Consider the following 19,949-nt stretch of genomic DNA (forward strand, 5'->3'; position numbering starts at 1 on the left):
TCCAGAGATGGCGAGCGCGATTCCGGGCAAGCCTAGGATGTGTGTGAGTGCGCAACATTCTCGACTTCCTGGACATAGCGTAGCTATTATTGTACTTGCCGCACACCGACGGTGCTTGCCACACAAGATACATACTCATCCAATGGTGGGCATAGAAAAGCTTTCAATTAATAGCTGAGGAAATTCTATAATTGCATTACTGATGCTCAACATGCCAAAGTAATGAACCGCTCGCTCGTAAAAGTGCCCTTTCCACTTTAAGGGTCTGTCTCATTTGGAGAATTAAACTAAAATTAAACTTAAAAGTGACATTTCAATAATTATCAAATAACCCTGCTCGCAGAGCAAGATTACTTTTGACAGATATCGAATCATTTTGCATCGATGTCTTATTGGAATTGCTGGGTAGCACCAGCCATTCTGGGTTATTTGCTAATTTTCGAACTGTCACTTTTAAGTTTAATTCTCCAAATGAGACAGAGCCTAAGGGCTTTTTATTTACAAGCATACCTTCATTGTTTCATGGTTATTTGGGTGAAAACCTGGTCCGTTTGAAATCTAGGCAGCCCGAAATCGAAATTATCAATTATTCCACTGCCAAAACCGGGTGCTTATTTTGTAATAAACTTTAGGGAGATCAATGCACGGAGACTTTCTGAATGATGAATATATCCAATAAAAAATATGTTCACCATTCCTGATTTGCCCCCGACAGTGCTCGTCGAACTGCTTCCAGTTTCATCATGTGGATTGTGATTTTTCATTTCAAAACAATAATGCCATCGCTGTCAAAATAAACTGATTGGTATTGACAGGCATTGACGTATTTTTGGTGAGCTGACGTATTAATCGGCCCAAGCAACCAGAAGTTCAGATTTTACTTAAATTTACTCTTAACCGAACTAATTGGTTCACTATGGTTCACATCAAGTTCCAAGCATCCTTAACGAAACTTTAAAGTTCACTTAAAGTTCCGTTACATACAAAAAATTACTTAAAATGAGAGCTGATTAAGCCAAAATAGCCCTTCTTATCCGAACTTCTGGTTGCTTGGGGGGTATTGAAATTGTACTTTAAGATGTATTGACGGATTGTCGGCGTATTGATGTATTATTTTGAATTGAAGTATTAAAAAGAATTTTTGTATTTTTTATGTATTTTTAAATGTATTTTTAGATGCAAGTATTTACAATTCAACTGATTTATGCAGTTGACTGCCCCTCGCACACACATATACATAAACACACATACTTACCATCATAGTGCACTACATTTTGCAATTTACGTGATAGATATTCAACTAATTTTAATAATTATATTGTGTTCAATAATCACAACATCATCAAAAGTAAACAATACGTTAAGCAAATGTAATCTATCAACCATTATTCCGATTTAATTTGGTATATAAACACTACTTAATCCATCGATTGATATGTGGATCTAAATTATGTCTGAGAGTCACCCGACAAAATAGGTTATCCATACAAATGATTTGGTCGACACCAGATTTAGTTGGTATTCATGATGGTTGATTTTCACGACACCCGATTTCGTCGATGATAAAATCTGTTGGTTTCGTCGAGACCTTGGTCACTACCCGATTTCGTCGGCGATAAAAACAGATGTTTCCATCGGCACCCGACTTCGTCGGTGTATCAAGAAATTTCCCATCTGTCAAATGTTTTATGGGGGATTGTTATTCTTTTACGTGAGTCGCGTCGCGTCGCATCGCTCGTCGCGTTTACTCTGGCTTCACCCTTACCCTACACACGGAAGTTTTGGAATACCCATTAAAGGACGCAAATTCACCCATTTTTTGAAATTATATACCCATTATTTTGACATCTTCATCAAAAAATGTGTATTTATTGCACATTAATGAGTAATGCCAAGTTTACAGTGCAGCTGACCGCTCAACCGGTTTTTGTTGTTTTTGCTTTCGCAGTTTTCGTGCGCGCTCGTTGTCGTTGACCGTTGTTGCGATTCCACTCCACTCCCTCCGCATTCACGATCGGATGGAATTTTTGAAAATGCGGAAAGTGACGGCACATTCAGTTTTTGTCGTTTCTGTGATTGCGATTTGTATTTAGTGATAAAACATAGTTTTAGTAGTTTATAAAAGAAATGCAAAGCAAACCTCAGAGTATTGTGAAATGTTTCCAGAAATTTTCCTACATTCAACAATTGAAAACTCCAGAAAAGGTAAGAATTTCTGTACCGGATGTGGGTTTGTTGTTTGTGGTGTCCTTTGGCTTTGGTCCTTTTACATATTCGCTAATTCTAGCAGATAATGCACTATGCGACAATAGCACGAAATTAGCATAAGGACATCTTCTTCTTCTTTTTCTTATTGGCAATACATCCCCCCACACTGGGACAGAGCCGCCTCGCAGGTTAGTGTTCATTAAGCACTTCCACAGCAGCCCGGTGGCATCTTCCACAGTTATTAACCCTTAAAGGCGGAAGGTGATTTTTTTTAGAAATCTTCGGAAATATTTTTAACGTAAATAACCATTGAAAACATTAAACGTATTTTCGGTTTGTTGTTTTAAAACAACATTGCGCATTTAAGGGTTAACTGCGAGGTTATATACAATATTGCGTTACAAATTGTTATAACAACGGTATACGGTTTGTCTAGGGGGTGGGAGGGTTTATTCAGTTCTGTTACGGGTAACATTTATGATAATATTGCCTGATTTTCTCAAAATTGCACGCGGCGAACCCTTCATGAAAGGTACCGCCGCGCTTTCTGCACCCCGTTTACTTGATTCTTATGGGTGAATAGCATTGCGGTGTATCGTTTGGCGCGGCCGTACCTTTCGACAGTCATTCGCCGCGTGAAGTTTTGTGCAAGTACCCATTTGGGAACATTACAAACGCCGCGCAGTGTATCATATCCAGAAAATCTGACAATAAAATAATATAAAAAAAGGAATTACTAAATAAATTCTAATTTGACATTATTATTATGTACTATGTAGAAAGTTAAAGTAGAGTTTACTAAAAATACCCATTTATCATTTTTTGTGAAATTTTAGTAAGACGTTATGCTTTACAGATGGGGGTGGGTGGGTATAATAGAAATGTTACAAACAAGTCACAGAAAGGTGGGTGGGGGTTCAAATCTGTGTTGTTTCGCGTTATGAAATTTGTGAATGAGCCCATACATGGGGCAAGTTGGACGTATTTAAACAACACTTCCAATAAAGCTATTTTACTTGTTTTTAAATGGTTGTCTAGTTAAAAATAACTTCGTCTTCATATATCATATGGATCTTAATCATATGCAGTTTGATTTCGTTGGTAAAAAGAATTGTACAGTTATTTACCAAATGTGTATTTTACATTCTGGAAACTATCTCCCGCGAGAAGAAGAGCAATGGCTATTGTAACGAACGCGAATCAATCAATTTGCATTTCAAACTCAAGTTGTCATTTTCGTTAAGCTATACAGCGCACCGCATGGCATATTGTTAGTTGCAATATGCGCATAGTTGATAATTCTCTGCTACCCGAGACAATTATGTCATAAACTAATCTTCTACGAAGGACCAAGAAAGAGACCCATAAATTGTAACAAAATAGTGACGCACCGATAGTGGCGGCGATAACAAAGTAGAGATAATAAGAAAGGGACCCAAAAGATAATGAGTCAAAATCAGGTAGAATATATTGTACATTCATTTATATATACGGCTTAGCATTAGTAATAAAGTTAGTTCTAGACCACAGTTCTACAGTGTATGTTTTCTACATCCGAAAAATCCGTAAGTCACCGGCGTCACATTTTGGTGAACTACCAGAGAGGAAAGTACTCGCGACGTTGTGTTGAAATTGTGCAGTGATACCGGCGCGCGGAGATCAACTAGAATAAGTGGAAAGGACTCCGACAAAAATAAAAAAAATAAAATTGTCGTAATAAATAGCTAGAGTGATTGATTTTGTAACGTGGTATACTGTCGCCAGGAGTGCAGTCTGAGTGTTGTGCATTGTCACAAAATTTAACTGTTACAAATCTTGAGCCAATAGTGGCAAACATTCGAAAGTTGTGAATAGATATTCACGAATCGTGTCTAAAATACCTTGTGTGTTGAATATTAAAACCCAGAGTGGTAATTCAAGTGAAACTAGGACATTGGACATTTTGAAAATAGTGAAACTGCAGTGTGTGAATTAACAAAAAGGTTGGAAATACCTTTGTAAGCTGTCATCAGAAGTGAACGCGCAGATCCGGCAAAAGGAAACAGAGAAGCAAAGTAGCAGCAAACAACCAGGTGATAGTAAAGTGAACATTTGCGATGGCAAAATCAAAAGCTATGTTCCAATTCGTGGAAAATAAGAACGGAAACTGCCGTTTATGCAAGGAAGCTGACACCAAGGATAATATGGTGTCTTGTGACGATTGTGATAGGTGGTTCCACCTTAGTTGTGTGCAACTTAAGCATACGCCGACAAAAGAAGAGCGATTCCTTTGCGCAAAATGCGAATATCTGGAAAACGAACGAGCGAAATTATTGGACGTAAAAATGAAATTTGATTTAGCGAACCAGCTAAATGAATCGCTGAAAATTCAACAAGATGTGGCAAACAGACGTCAGTCTGAAGGTCCTTTAAATGTGACGAGGCAAGCCTTAATCAAGCTTCCAAAATTTAGTGGAGAGGCTCGTGAATGGCCGAAATTCAAAAGCATTTTTAATGACACATCTGCCGAAGGTAGATTTACCAATCTCGAAAATTTATTAAGATTGGAAGAAGCTCTGTATGGCCAAGCTGCCAAGAGCGTGTCAAATTTGATGATAGGGGCAGCTAATGTTCCTAAAATAATGCAACGGCTTGAAGAAATTTATGGGAGACCGGAGGCTATTTATCAGCAATTATTGAACGAGCTGACAAAAACATTGAATCAACCCAAACTCCATACAATCGATATTGCTAACGCATTGGACGATTTGGTTGTGACAATGGAAACATTGGCCAAGCCAGAATTCCTTCATGATTATCGGTTAATTACTGACATAGTATCAAAGCTACCATTTAGTATGCAGATAACATGGACAGAAGCGCTTCAAAGAAATGTCAGTCAGCCAACTCTCCATGATTTGAATAAGTGGCTGCAAACTCACGCAACGACATTACGGAGATTAGCACCACCTACAAGAAAGGAACAAAAGCCCAGAATCAATATTCATAACAATCCTTCAAAAATGCAGTGCAACGTTTGTAAGCATGAGCATCAAACGTTCAAGTGCAACATATTGAAAAACCTCAATGTTGAGCAAAGGCAACAACGAATTCAACAATTGAACCTGTGTTTTTCTTGCCTGAACAAAGGACACGGTAGTAAGTTTTGCAGAAGCAAGCGAGAATGCAAAATAGACGGTTGCAAGGGAATGCACAATCGTTTATTGCATAAATCAGCCGTCGAGAAACCCAAGGAAAATCAAAATCTGGAGAAGGACAAAACTAACAATAATCATCATGGAAATCGGAAATCAACGGTATATTATCAAATAGTACCAGTAACGTTGCAGAATGGAAAACTCTCTGGAAACATTCGCTTTCCTTGATCCCGGCTCGTCATTAAGCCTTTTGGATCAATCGGTAGCGGATAAACTTGGGCTCCATGGACGGTCAGACCCACTGGAATTAACCTGGACGCAGAACGTTTCAAAGGAATCACCTAGCCGAAGAGTACAGCTGTGGATACGCGGACATGGAGAAAAACTTATTCAATGAAGGATGTCAGGACCATCGAGAACATTGAACTTCCAACGCAAACATTGGATATTAAACACATGAAGAAGGAGTTCACTTATTTAGCTGATGTTCCAGTTCAGGGATACGTCAACGCCAAGCCCATGATTTTAATTGGCATGGAGCACGCTCATTTGTTGTTGACGACCGACAGAAGGGTAAGTGACGAGAACTCGCCGATGGCAGCGCGTACCAAACTAGGATGGTTGATTTTCGGTAAGGTATATAGAGGTGAGCCTTCATATTCTTTTTGCATTAGAGAGCATGAAAGTACAGATTTGAGAGCAATTTTTGAAAATTATTGTTCTACTGAAAACTTTGGAGTCAACGTCGTTAATAAATTACCAAAATCAGCAGAAGTAGAAAGAGCTGAATCAATTATTAAAAATACAATTAAATATGAAAACGGACATTACTCAATAGGATTATTGTGGAAAACTGAAAGTATGAGTTTCCCTCCAAGTTTTAATAATGCTTTCAAACGTTTGGAAATGTTGGAAAAGACATTAGCTAGGAAACCAGAGCTAAGAAAATGGGCAATTAAGTCATTTGAAGGATTTGTTAAAAAGGGTTATGCCCGTAAGCTTAGCCCACGTGAGCTACTACAGGAACATCCAAACACCTATTATTTACCTCATTTTATTGTGACAAATAAAAACAAAGTCCCACCTAAATCAAGAATTGTTTTTGATGCAGCTGCAGCAGTAGAAGGAGTATCTTTTAACTCAGCACTGCTTTCAGGTCCTGACACAGTAAAATCTTTGTTCGGTGTTTTGCTAAGATTCAGAGAGTTCAAAATCGCTGTTACAGGGGATATACAAGAAATGTTTCAGCAAATAAAAATTGTTATGGAAGATCAGCCTGCACAAAGATACCTTTGGAGACAATGTGAGGCCGATAGGGATCCGAGCGTATATGTGATGGAATCAATGATTTTTGGATCAACGTGTTCTCCTGCTTGTGCTCAAGCAGTGAAAAATTATAATGCACAGCTTTTTAAGGATGATTTTCCAAAGGCTTCTGAGGCTTCTGAAAATAACTTTTATGTTGATGATTATTTGGATAGCTTTGATGAAATTAAAGAAGCATCTGAAGTTGTTCAGGGTGTTATAAATATTCAACAGTATGCTGGATTTCATCTAAGAAGTTTTATTACAAATTCGCAACAGCTTGCCAACGTTATTCCTTCAGAAAGACTTCATGTTTCAGAAATAAAATGGTTCGAGAATAAAGAAATACCAACTGATAAAGTATTGGGTATCTATTGGAATACATCAACTGATTTGATCGAATTTCAATTAAAACTTGATCGATTGAATTCACAAGGTTGATTACAAAGAGAGAAACTCTCTCGTTTGTAATGAGTATTTACGATCCATTAGGGTTAATTTCGAACTTCACAATTCATGGTAGAATTCTTTTACAAAATGGCATAAAGAATCTTCTGATTGGGATAGCCAGTTACCAGATAGTTTATCAAATTTTTGGAACTCTTGGATAGATATGCTTAAACTTGTCACCCATTTTAAGATTCCAAGATGTATGACCTTGAAAATGCATTATTTTATGAATTGCATATGTTCGGAGATGCTTCGGAAAATGCTTTTGCTGCCGTTGTGTATCTGAAAAGTGTTACTGAAAATGGCACTGATGTGAATATAGTGTCAGCAAAGGCAAGAGTTTCACCGAATAAAATGTTATCTATACCACGTTTAGAGTTGCAAGCAGCAATATTAGGGACAAGATTGTTGAATACCGTAAGGAAAGAATTAAGAATTTCGATTTCAAAATGCGTCATGTGGTCAGATAGCCAAACTGTCCTAGCATGGATTAATAGTCAGCATAGGCGGTATAAGCAATTCGTAGCTCATCGAGTTGCTGAAATCTTAGAAACAACTTCAATGGATCAATGGAGATATATAAAATCATCATTAAACCCTGCTGATGAAGGTACAAAAATTAAAAAGGGAGCATCATTATGGCTCAATGGACCATCATTTTTAAGAAAATCAGAAAGTTATTGGCCAAACTGGACAGTAAGTATGGAAACTGATGAAGAGCTGAGAAACTATGTAAACATTCATCAAAGAATACATCCTTACTCTTTTATTCAGGACGATTATTTTTCGGACTGGTGGCGTTTGGTTAAGCGAACTCTAATAATAAAAAGTTTACCGATTGGGTTAAAAATAAAACAGATTTTGATCGTAGCACTAATTATGATGATGTAAAATTGGTTGAAAACGCGATATTCAAAAAAGCTCAATGGGATTGTTTCGCGGAGGAAGTAACATTACTGAAAGAAGGTAAAGAAATAGAAAAATCCAGCAACTTACGAAAATTGAGTCCAATGCTTGATAATCATGGAGTACTCAGAGCAAGAGGAAGATTGGAACACGCAAGAAGCATACCCGAATCAGCAAGAAAGCCTATTATATTACCATATGAACATAATATTTCTTTTTAATTGTAAAGACATATCATGAACGGTATTTGCATCAGAATGACAATGTCGTAATTGCAGCTATTCTTCAAAAGTTTTGGATTATTAAACAAAGGTCACTTTTGAAAAAGGTCAAGAAATATTGCCAAGAATGCATTATTGCTAACGCAAAACCAGTACCACCCATGATGGCACCCTTACCAGATTATCGGACCGAATCTTTCTTGTATCCATTTACGCATACTGGAGTGGATTACTTTGGTCCATTTGAAGTTGCAGTAAAACGATCAAGAGAAAAACGTTGGGGTGTGATTTTTACATGTATGTCTAGTAGAGCAGTTCACATCGAAATGGCTGAGAAGTTAGATACAGATTCTTTTATTGTCTGTTTGCGTAATTTTCAAAACAGAAGAGGAAAAGTTAAGCACCTTTACAGCGATAATGGCACGAACTTTGTTGGAGCTGACAATGAATTAAAAGAACTAATTGTGAATATTGATAAAAGAATGAGAAACGGTGATGCGGCAGCATTAGCCTTAAAATGGACATTCAATCCTCCCGCGGCATCGCATTTTGGCGGAGTATGGGAGAGGCTTATTAGAATCATAAAGTTATCACTATACAAAATGCTGAAGCAGTATGGTAGTCGTTTACCACGACCAGCAATTTTAAGATCTGCTCTGATCCAAGTAGAATTTATTTTAAACTCTCGTCCTTTAACACACATACCAGTAGAAGATATCGACGACGAAATAATGACACCATTTCATATTCTAATTGGTCGTGCTGGAGAATATGTACCACCTTATGATCCAACAGCAATTCACTTAGAAAACATCATTGGAAAAAGGTTCAAAACTATGGGAAATATTTTTGGGATCGGTGGACGAAAGAGTACCTTCCATTGTTGTTGAAACGAAATAAATGGACTAATCAAATTGAACCTATTAAAGTTGACGATATTGTTGTAATAACTGATGATAAGGCACCTCCTGGAACATGGTTGAAAGGTCGAGTAATCAGTGTTAGAATGGCTAAAGATGGACAAGTAAGATCTGCTGAAATTAAAACATCTAAAGGTATTTATAAAAGGCCAGCCGTCAAAGTGGCAGTTTTAGATGTTCGGAAAATTCAAAAGCCAAAGCCATCTTTAGAAACAAATGATGATTTATTTCAACAAACTCAAAACTTTCAAGGAAGGCATGACACAATTCCACTTTCAGAACCGAAGAAACTAGATTCACCAGATTTAATCCCGAATCAAAATGATCATGAAGAAATGTGCGATCTACGTTCGAATAAAACCATAAGAACAAAAAATCCTAGTAACCTCATAACGTTTATGTTGCTCGTATACATGTTTACACTAATCTTTGGTTTCGAAACTAGAGGATTGATAGCATTTGACTGTGCCAACCCAGAGGTAAACATGACAAGTTACTCGCTTCTTGATGTAGCTTCTTGTATTCCTCAGAAAAGTAATTTGAGTTCAACAGAAATAACAATACAGGTTTTACAAAGGAATGTAAAAAGTTTAACTAAAGTTCTTCAATGTAAGGTAATAATTCGAAGGTCCATAAGACATTGTGGCTCATTTTCGCATACTTCAGATTATCAGTATGGATATTCTTACATCGTCAAAGAATTCAATTCAGAGGAATGTACAAAGGTACACGCTTTAGGAATGGTATCGCTGACTCATGACAGACAAATTAATGAGCTGAAGTTAAATTCCACTACAAGGGGTGAAACGCTTATTGTAGGTAGCGTGACTGGAAATTCATGCAACGGAGGCACATATAGTACACCATTCTATACATGGACTGGGGCACTAGTTTATTATGAGTACGAGATTGCTCTATACGATTATATTGCAAATATTGACCTTGAAAATGATCAGATCAGATTTTTGAAAAATGGTTTAATGTGTACGTATTCGATTGGAACATGTCTAGATTCCGAAGAAGGTTATTTGACCTGGAATGTAGACTTGAATCAGTCCTGTGAAACAACTGAATTTGAAGTAATTTATGAAGGACTTGTCAATAAAACTACAAGTTTAGAGGGTAATATAAAGAAAACTCATTCAGTAGTTTACAGCACTATTTCAGAAACGCAAGTATTTTCGATCAAAACACGAGAAGATACTCGCATTTGTGGTTACAACGGATTTACTACTGATCATCCTAGAATTTTAATAATTGAAACACAGAGTATTAGATCTCCATTTACAAGAAAAGCAAACAGTGGAAAAAATTTGGATTTATTTACTTATTTTAATTCCAAAATTACTCTCGTAGAAAGTTACATTGGTCAATCTTTAAATGATATTTACAATATGGTTATGGCTGAAATGTGTAAATTAGATAAAGTTCTTTTAGAAACTAAGCTTACACTGGCTAGGCTTAACCCGAATGAATTCGTCAGCAGCATAACGAAGAGAAATGGTTACACAGCAGTAGTCGCTGGCGAAGTTTTGCACGTTTTGGAGTGTAAACCTGTTTACATTACACCAAGATTTACTGAGCAATGTTATCAAGAAATTCCCGTTCTTTACAATAATGTGTCAATGTTTTTAGCTCCAGTTACACGCGTTTTACAAACATTAGGAACAGAAATAGAGTGTACTCCTCTACTTCCTGCCAAATTCAAATTTGGGAGCAGATGGTATACCACAGATGGAAGATTACGAGAAACCACTGCGCCAAGTAAACTATCAACTGATATTGTTACCAGCTGGTCATACACGCCATTGCCAAACTTAATGGAGAGTGGGGTTTATGATTCCAACAGTTTGGTCAAAATGAGGAACATGATATATGAACAAGGCGAAAGACGTGTAGCATCTTCTGTAGTTTATAAAATTTTAGCTGGACAAAATCCTAATACTCAAGGCTTTAGATTTGATGCTTTATTATCTGAGAAAATAATTGATGGTGCAATACATAAGTACTGGAACAAAGTGTTGTCTTGGAGCACATGGTTGGGAAACACTACGTCAACATTCATCGGTATTTACCTATTCGCTCGAGGTTTAAAATTTATTGTTGATACAGTCATACATAGTCAGATATTATATGACATCTATGGTTTCAGTTGGAAACTAATAGCATCATTCTGGGACTCATTAACTAATTTTTTGTCGCATAAAAACATTAGAAGGGAGACGGTAAACAAAATGGAAAATAATAGATGTTCAGAAGAGAATCAACAACCAAACAATGAAACAGAAGAAACAGAAATGAACCTGTATAGAGGAAATGTGTATCCAAAATCAACACAAATGTCTAGTCCTAAGTAAAAAGACAATATCAATATCATTTCATAATAAGTAATAAATCGCTTATCGACAGTTATTATTGTAAATCTAGTAGATTTACGGGGTCCGGAATGTAACGAACGCGAATCAATCAATTTGCATTTCAAACTCAAGTTGTCATTTTCGTTAAGCTATACAGCGCACCGCATGGCATATTGTTAGTTGCAATATGCGCATAGTTGATAATTCTCTGCTACCCGAGACAATTATGTCATAAACTAATCTTCTACGAAGGACCAAGAAAGAGACCCATAAATTGTAACAAAATAGTGACGCACCGATAGTGGCGGCGATAACAAAGTAGAGATAATAAGAAAGGGACCCAAAAGATAATGAGTCAAAATCAGGTAGAATATATTGTACATTCATTCATATATACGGCTTAGCATTAGTAATAAAGTTAGTTCTAGACCACAGTTCTACAGTGTATGTTTTCTACATCCGAAAAATCCGTAAGTCACCGGCGTCACAGCTATAACTACGCGATATTCTTTTGTCTACAGTGCAAGTAATCTATTTATTCTACAATAGGTCAACATGATTTGTCTTGCGTTTTGTTATTTTCATACTTCGCATCAGATTTTCAGATAAATAAAGTGCTTAACACATAAATTGACTATTTTGTTCTGTTACAAATTAAAAACACTGCGCATCGCCTGAATAAAAACGTTACTTCTGAAGTTTTGATTTATGTAATAATTTGTGTTCTAAAAAGAGAAATATTTATTCATACGAAAAGTGAATTAAGATTTGCTTATCCTTGCCACCTAAAACATTTGGTACAAAAGTATGCTAATGGAGAACAAGACAACAGCCAAATAAACAGTGAATCGGCTGTTATCTTGTTTTCATATCTGCTAACATTATAATCCCTTTCTTGTTGGCAAAATAAAGTCCGATATGCAACCAATCTCCATCCCTGATCTGCAAATACTATTACTCAGAAATAATATTAACAGTATATCTACATTCCTCAAATTAGTTTCGATCGTCCAGGCCTGGTAGCGAGTCTAGTCACTAAAAAGTCACTATTTGCATCCAAAAGTCACTAAAGTCACTATTTTTGGATTGCCTGTTGTAAAAAAAGTTATATAATATAAAAATCATTTGTACCTATTACCTATTATGATCAACCAAATAAAATATGTGTTAGCGGGCTTGGTGGTCATATGACTACCACTTCTGCCTCTTACGCGGAAGGTCGTGGGCAGGCTTGTAAAATGTCATCTGCATGTCATTTGACTAATTTGTTCATATCTTTTTTCAGAAGCCAAATTTACTTCATATTTTTTAATGTACTCATAACGCTTGAGTAGGGCTATATTTTTGTCCAAGGGTAAATTGCTCTAAATATAACATCTGAGGCTGGAGAGTGAAAACTTTCCAAAATGTCACGTGTCATTTGACATAATGTCATTTGAATGACATTTTGCCTCCCACGCCCCAGATTACATATTTACAGCAATGTCTTATTAGACAATGTTGTAGGCACATTTGAGGGCTATAAGTTCGACATACCTCAGGAGCCGATAGCCAACTCCTGAACAAGTTCTGGAAAAATTATACAAACGAATGCAAATGACATTTTACAACACTGGTCGTGGGTTCAATTTTGAGGCTTGTTGTCACATATTGACTCGATCGTGGGTGTGGAAGCATTGTTTTTTCAATATACAACCGTTTTTCGGCATCTCTGTGCATAGTAAATACTTTCATTTTACTGCTAAATTCGGGTTTAGAAAACAGATCGTTTCCCAACAAAGACGATCTCACATGCCATAAAACTAGTTAGTACTATACTATTCCATTTAATTCCACCATTTTAATGTTATTTTACAGATACGTATTTCGACTCGCAACAGTAACGCCATCTTCAGTGTTTCGTACTTGACACAAGTGGTTTAATTAAATGGGGTAATACTAACTCGTTCTATGACAAGTGAAAATATTCCACAAAAAAGCTCTAAATAATTTTCTTATTAAAATAATTGCTTGTTAAATACAGGCTGTCCATGGGCTAAGATAAGACGGGACAAAAGATGATCTATTTTTCTTTTGTTCACAACGTAATCATATATTTTAAAAGGTCAGTGGACAGTCCTGCGGAACGCTGGTTCTTGACTAAAGTTACTGTTGTCGTAGTAAATTCCATGCGAACATTAAACGGCTTGTGCTCTGTTCAATTACAATCAACTCTCAACAATTTGAATGACTATTGAAATAGCAAATGTTATTACAAAGTGAAACGCGTGGAAGCAACCAATCGGGCCCAAATTTTGCACAGTTGTTAAGGACCCAGAATGGCATCAAAAAACCATTGATTTGAAAAAATTAACATGATGCCCCACTCTACTGTACATGGACATTTTTCCGTGCAACAATATTATTTACTGTTGACAACTGTAAATGAACAATCTCATATAAAGTTTTAACAGTTTGTGGTACGGTTATTTTACAAATAATATGTTGAATGGGTTGTTAAGTTATGTCACCATAAAAAATCAGCCGTTTTCGCGAACCAAATTTTCGCTCGACAGTATGATAAAATGTTGACATATAATGCAAGAAATATAAGACATTTTAGGGACAGCATGTTATAAAAAAAAAGACAGGAACACCGTCTTCGACCAGAGGTCGTACAGACTGAACACTTAACACCTAGCATTAGACAACGGACACATAACACCCAGTGGACCAGTGGAGGATTTTTCGATCACGAAAAGTTTCCCTCCTTACCGAGGCGGGAATCGAACCCTCACTCCATAGCACATGCGTCTAGACGACTGACGTCGCTAACCGCACGGCTACGAAGCCCACAATATAGATTGACATTTAGTGATGATGTCGAGTAGTTATGGTTGAATCAACCGAAAAGTATTTGATAACCGCAACGTAAACTGTGAAGCTGTAAGCTTACATCGTAATGATGATTCTGACCATATTACATGTTGTTTTTTATATTATGCGGGGTGCAGTACACAAAAGTCCTCTCCTCGGTCCATGGCTGCACGTCGCCAACCACGCAGCCTGCGGAAGGTCCGCAAATCGTCCTCCGTCTGATCGATCCACTTTGCCCGCTGTGCACATTAGTTCATTCGCCTCCTTCACGTCCCGTCTGCACTTTCCTTTCAAAAACTCCCAGTGCGCGTTGGTCCTCCACGAGCATCGTCCAGGTCTCGTGTCCGTAGAGAACTACCGGTCTAATAAGCGTTTTGTAGATAGTTAGTTTGGTACGGCGGCGAACTCTATTCGATCGTAGCGTTTTGTGGAGTCCAAAGTACGTACGATTTCCTGCCATGATGCGTCTCCGAATTTCTCTGCTGGTATCATTATCGGAGGTCCAAGTGCATGAATTTTTCAACCATTTTTTTGAAAATTGAACTCTTATCAAAATTCTAGAAATGAAAGACCATACTGCGTAGAAGGAAAACAAAATTAAACAAAAAATATTACCTTACCTTACTGTTGAGGTCGAAATACGTATCTGTCAAGATATAATTAAGTGGTGGAATTTCAATGGAATTGTACAAACTCGTCTTATGACAAGAAAAAATATTAGTTTTGTATAACTAGATGAACCGGCCTAGGGCCGAATTCTCGTGAATAAAGATAATTAAATTTTAGTTTTGTATGCCTTAACATTATATTAGTTTTTTTCTGAAGAATTTTTAGCTGTTCTAGAGAAATAAAGGAACTAAAACATTCGTTATTTTTAAAATATGTAAAAAAATATGTGCCAAATATTTTCTGGTGCGCCAGCAAGTTATAATTCTGAAAAATTGGTCCGTGGCTAGAAAAGGATGGACAGGCCTGTACGTAATTAGTTTACGGCATCTATGAACTACTCTGAGGCTACTATCTTGGCTACTATGGGCTTTTTGAAAACTGCCAAATATGTCGATGCTTCAATTTTATAGAAAACTCGCGCTGCACTCCTCTCTAATAGTAAATATGGCAAAATGGATGCCGAGTTTGTCACAAGTAACCTCGTCAGTAGCTCCGTTTCCTTTTGCCCATAAGGACATGATGCATGTTAAAGATACTGTCACAAACTTCATAGAACTAGCTCTGGCCAGTTAATAGCTAGAAATTATGATTTCGTCAACATGTTATGTTGTGTTTGAAAATCAATTTTCACTATATCAATTGATGGACTTTTTCCTAATGGACATAATAGATTTTAACCTTGAGCTTTGAACGGCGATTGTAAAATCTCACCAATTCCCTTACCTCATAAGAACTGTGCTCTTTATTCAGGACAACAAATGTGCTCAACAGGAAAAAATCCGTTCTCTCTGGTAGTAACGTTACATGAACGAAATAAACTGATTAAAAAGAATAAAAATCGTTAAAATTTTCAAGATCAATCTCAAAGTGAGTATTTTTTTTGCAATTATATAATGCAATATCCGCTATTACGCATTTTGTCTCAGGTACCCCCCGAGACCAACAAAGGTACCCCCAGGGGTACATATACCCCAGATTGAGAACCGCTGCTATAGTTGTAGAATCGGTCTTTTATTCTCAGCTTGCACATCCTTGCGTTTGATTGGCTGCCATGCAATCACGCGTTGGTGCATCTTGTCCAGCACTATGAAGCCGGTTCCCAGCTCGTTGGTGGTGCCATAGCTTTGGTAGATGGTAGCCGCTCGATGTCCGCTTTTCCACATTTTCTGTCCTGTCCAGCAGATTCGTAATGGTTCGTAATAGTTGTTTTTAAAGGCGGCTTATTGAGCCTGCGCAAACCTCCTGTCCCGTCGGAGGGCCGTCGTGTCAGGTCTGTTGACCGTCCCACCTAACACCAAGACTTGGGCTTGTGCGCTTTGAGCGGCACACGGTCGCTTTGGTTTAACAGAGCCCATTGTCAAACCCCATCACATCCTAGGCAGGCACCACAACTCGCAGATGGCCTGAGGAAGGATCGTCAAGACCTTGAACATGCTGCCTACTTCGCGAGTCATTCGGGTTAATTAGCAAAATGTCGTAATACAACCTCGGAACATGTTTATCACGGATGTTCGAACAAGAATACATTTGTTTATTGTTATTTTGTTTATTATAAGTAAAATTTATACAAAAGATATACGACTGGAATACGAATACAAAAGAAATACAATGGATAAATTTTACTGTGTTTTATTGTGTGGCTTTCTCAGTCTAATTTAGTCAAAACGATTCGTTTTGTTTTTTGGGCAAAACAAAACGAATTGTTTTGACTAAATTAGACTGAGAAAGCCGAACAATAAAAAACAGTAAAATTTATCCATTGTATTCGAATCAACCACAAATACTCGAGACTGTGTACATGTAAGGGGCCCTCTTTAGCCGTGCGGTAAGACGCGCGGCTACAAAGCAAGACCATGCTGAGGGTGGCTGGGTTCGATTCCCGGTGCCGGTCTAGGCAATTTTCGGATTGGAAATTATCTCGACTTCCCTGGACATAAAAGTATCATCGTGTTAGCTTGGTAACTTGGTAACTTGGCTCAGAAACCTCGCAGTTAATAACTGTGGAAGTGCTTAATGAACACTAAGCTGCGAGGCGGCTCTGTCCCAGTGTGGGGATGTCATGCCAATAAGAAGAAGAAGAAGTGTACATTGATAATCCTTTCTGCAACAATATCATACTTTGCGTTACGTATAATTCATTGAAAATATTTTCTATTTTTTGTTTCAGATGCAATGCTTTACAAACAGGTAAGTTATAATCATCATTCTCAAGTGTCTTGTAAAGCCTGGTATAGCGTAAAAACGAATACATATTTGAATACATTGAGAAAAATGCTGGTAAACCAATAATATGTATATTGATAAAGCTCTAATCTATAAAGACGAATTAACTTTCAGTTTGTAAACCACTTTCCAACACATCTTTGTTTGTAGATTATTTTGGGAGTAAAGTGTCCGGATAATTAGCAGTGTCGATTCCCCTCAAATTACCCGTTTAACAAACTCAAATTTTAGTAGTTGTAGTAGTAGCGTAAATGCATTGAATGAGAAGATTTTGATTAGTTTAGTCAGCTCCGATAACATTATTTGTGTTGGCAGAATATCAAAATTGTTTACAGCAAGATTTAGTTCAAAGAATGTATTGAAGGTAACTACTTTCCTTCGGTGGAGTTTAAACCCCCAGTACGCTAGACAGGTGTTTTGTCTCAGGTGTCTAAGTCTAAGAGGAAGACTCGGATACAGAGTGACAAATGAAAATTTCCAAATTCGAGACCGTCACGAAATTAGGGGAGATTTCAAACGCTAATAACTCCTTATCTTTCGGTGGATTTTCAATCTCTCCAGCTATTTTTAAGTCCATTGGAACTATCGATTATCAACGTAAAAACATTGAATTTCCAATTTTTTCCAAACTCAGTAAAAGTCTCGTTTCGACCGTTGTCTGGTGTGGTTGGTTCTTACGCTCTACTTTTGTGCTAATAATTCTACACTGATGGACTTAATTGATTATCAACTGTAAACAAGGTTAGCTTACAATTCAGGCAGCACACCTTAAAATAGCACTTGAAAGCATTTAATCGCCATTTATAAGGCATTTACCTGTGAGATGCATTAACCACTCGTCGAACAACAGTCGGAGAAAGGCATCATCACTACTGGGAAATGAATGCGGGTTTTCTTAAGTTATTTTTTTTTCGATTTAAGGACGGCTACGCAATATTGAATTATTGCAACAAGATGTATATTTATCCGACGTATAAAAATACGGGAAGATTGAGAGGGCATCATTTACCTAGGCCCAGGGATTGAATTCTAAAGATAAAGAACAAGTATCTCACTTATCATCTCTGTATACATATACGATATGTAGCATACCGCGAAAGACTTTTTTCGCAAGCTGTCATGATAGAGAACTGATTCGGGATGCTATACCCCATGATAAATTTGTTTTAGAAAGCTCCAAATGCGGGGAGCACTGGCTCTGATGATGCATTTCAACTTGTTCTACACAGCTGTGCATAAACCAACACGAAAGGAGCGAAAACAAAGCGAGAATCATAATTTTTCCACATTTTTCTGTGGGGGCTGCCTATCCGATTCTGTTTTTCGATGGGCTAAACAATAGGATGTCAGTAGCCTGGTTTTTTCGCACTTGTATACAGGTTTGATAAATTTGTTTGTTATGATTCGGAACAGTTTTTGCCTCTCTTTTATCGTTGTTCGTTATCTATTGAGAGCGATTTCTGCAAACCCTGCCTAGGCCCTTAATATTTGACAAAATTTTGATAGGTTCGGTGATCAAACTTCAGCAAAACAGGAGGAGCTGACAAGATTCAAAGGAAAGGTAACCTTTTCAACAATATAGAAGAAACATTTATTTTAATAATTTTTGCCTTTTTCGTATACTAAGTATACGTAAAGTAAAGGCTATATGATCACTTCAAAACCAAACTTTTGATAGAAGGCTCGGAGACCCATAGTGTTATATACCAATCGACTCAGCTCGACGAATTGAGGTAATGTCTGTTTTTGTGTATGGATGTATGTGTGTGTATGTGTACACAATTTTGTAGACACACTTTTTGGAACTTAGCATTGGCCGAATTACTCGCAACAAGCTCCATTCACCTGAGAACCCTGTTTCATTGTTTACTATCAAAAATTGGCCAGATTAAACTATGGGATCAGAAGTTATGGCCAAAATACTATTTTCTATGCGCAAAACACGCTAAAAAATACGCCCTCATATTTTTTTTTTGCACGAGAAAGACACCAACACCGCTAGGTGGATCAATCAGGGTTTTATTGACACAAGGTGATCTGGTGACGCTGATTTTTTGAACTATTTTTCAAATAATGTAATCCCAGTCTAAATATTTATATTTTCTTTTCAGCTGAAACGAGTGTTGCTGATGAAGTTTGTTCCACAACAAGGAACAATTTGCTCTACTTTAATTTTCATAAATTTCAACTTTTTTTCTATACTTTTAAATTACCACGGAGATCCATATATTTTAAATAATCTGGCATGAACATTTATAAATAATCATCTTGTCATAAACGATTTACCTAACCAAATGACAATGATTGATCTTCACTTTCAGGAACATTAGGTGCTGACAAAGATTCTGAAGCAGCGTCACACTACAAAGTCTAATATTACTACAGTTTATTATTTCAGAAATATGCTGCAGATTGCAAAATTAATGCAATTGTTTTGTCAAAATCTATGCATATTACATTTAAGAACAAAACATCACCTTTTACAATATCAATACCAATAAAAATATAATATTTACGCTTTTTCGCCAAGAAAAGCACCCCTTAACCCATCCAAACTCCAACTCCAGATACCTATGAAGGTCGCGCGAGTGATCCGCATCATCTTAAGTAGGTGTCTAATCAACACTTCCCACCCTAATTCCCACTGATCGTAAGGACCTGGTCAGGTGTTGAACAAAGGGATCGTTGAATGAAAAA

The 19,949-nt window shown here is 37.1% G+C and overlaps 3 protein-coding genes across 3 annotated transcripts in view; all 3 read left to right on the plus strand.

Moving 5' to 3' along the window:
* The first annotated feature begins 1,988 nt into the window (after nucleotides 1-1,988).
* Nucleotides 1,989-19,949, plus strand: part of LOC134212608 (protein Atossa) — a 256,321-nt gene continuing 238,360 nt past the window's right edge. The window contains exons 1-2 of the mRNA XM_062690611.1: nucleotides 1,989-2,205; nucleotides 17,197-17,216. Coding sequence (XP_062546595.1) covers nucleotides 2,157-2,205; nucleotides 17,197-17,216 — 69 coding nt within the window. The 5' untranslated portion in view covers nucleotides 1,989-2,156. The remainder of the gene's footprint in view (nucleotides 2,206-17,196; nucleotides 17,217-19,949) is intronic.
* On the plus strand, nucleotides 7,942-11,877 carry LOC134216747 (uncharacterized). The gene has a single exon (XM_062695564.1). The coding sequence runs from the start codon at nucleotides 9,234-9,236 to the stop codon at nucleotides 11,502-11,504; it is 2,271 nt and encodes a 756-aa protein (XP_062551548.1). The 5' UTR covers nucleotides 7,942-9,233; the 3' UTR covers nucleotides 11,505-11,877.
* The window catches only part of LOC134212617 (gastrula zinc finger protein XlCGF46.1-like), a 32,003-nt gene continuing 24,077 nt past the window's right edge, over nucleotides 12,024-19,949 (plus strand). Inside the window, exon 1 of the mRNA XM_062690630.1 lies at nucleotides 12,024-12,030. The gene's annotated coding sequence lies outside the window, so the exon portion shown is untranslated. The remainder of the gene's footprint in view (nucleotides 12,031-19,949) is intronic.

The sequence above is a fragment of the Armigeres subalbatus genome, chromosome 2 (genome assembly GCF_024139115.2).
Source record: "Armigeres subalbatus isolate Guangzhou_Male chromosome 2, GZ_Asu_2, whole genome shotgun sequence".
NCBI lineage: Eukaryota > Metazoa > Arthropoda > Insecta > Diptera > Culicidae > Armigeres > Armigeres subalbatus.

Excerpts from the sequence above, each read along its gene's own strand:
- LOC134216747 (XM_062695564.1), top strand. The coding sequence starts at position 9,234 with ATGGCTAAAGATGGACAAGTAAGATCTGCTGAAATTAAAACATCTAAA.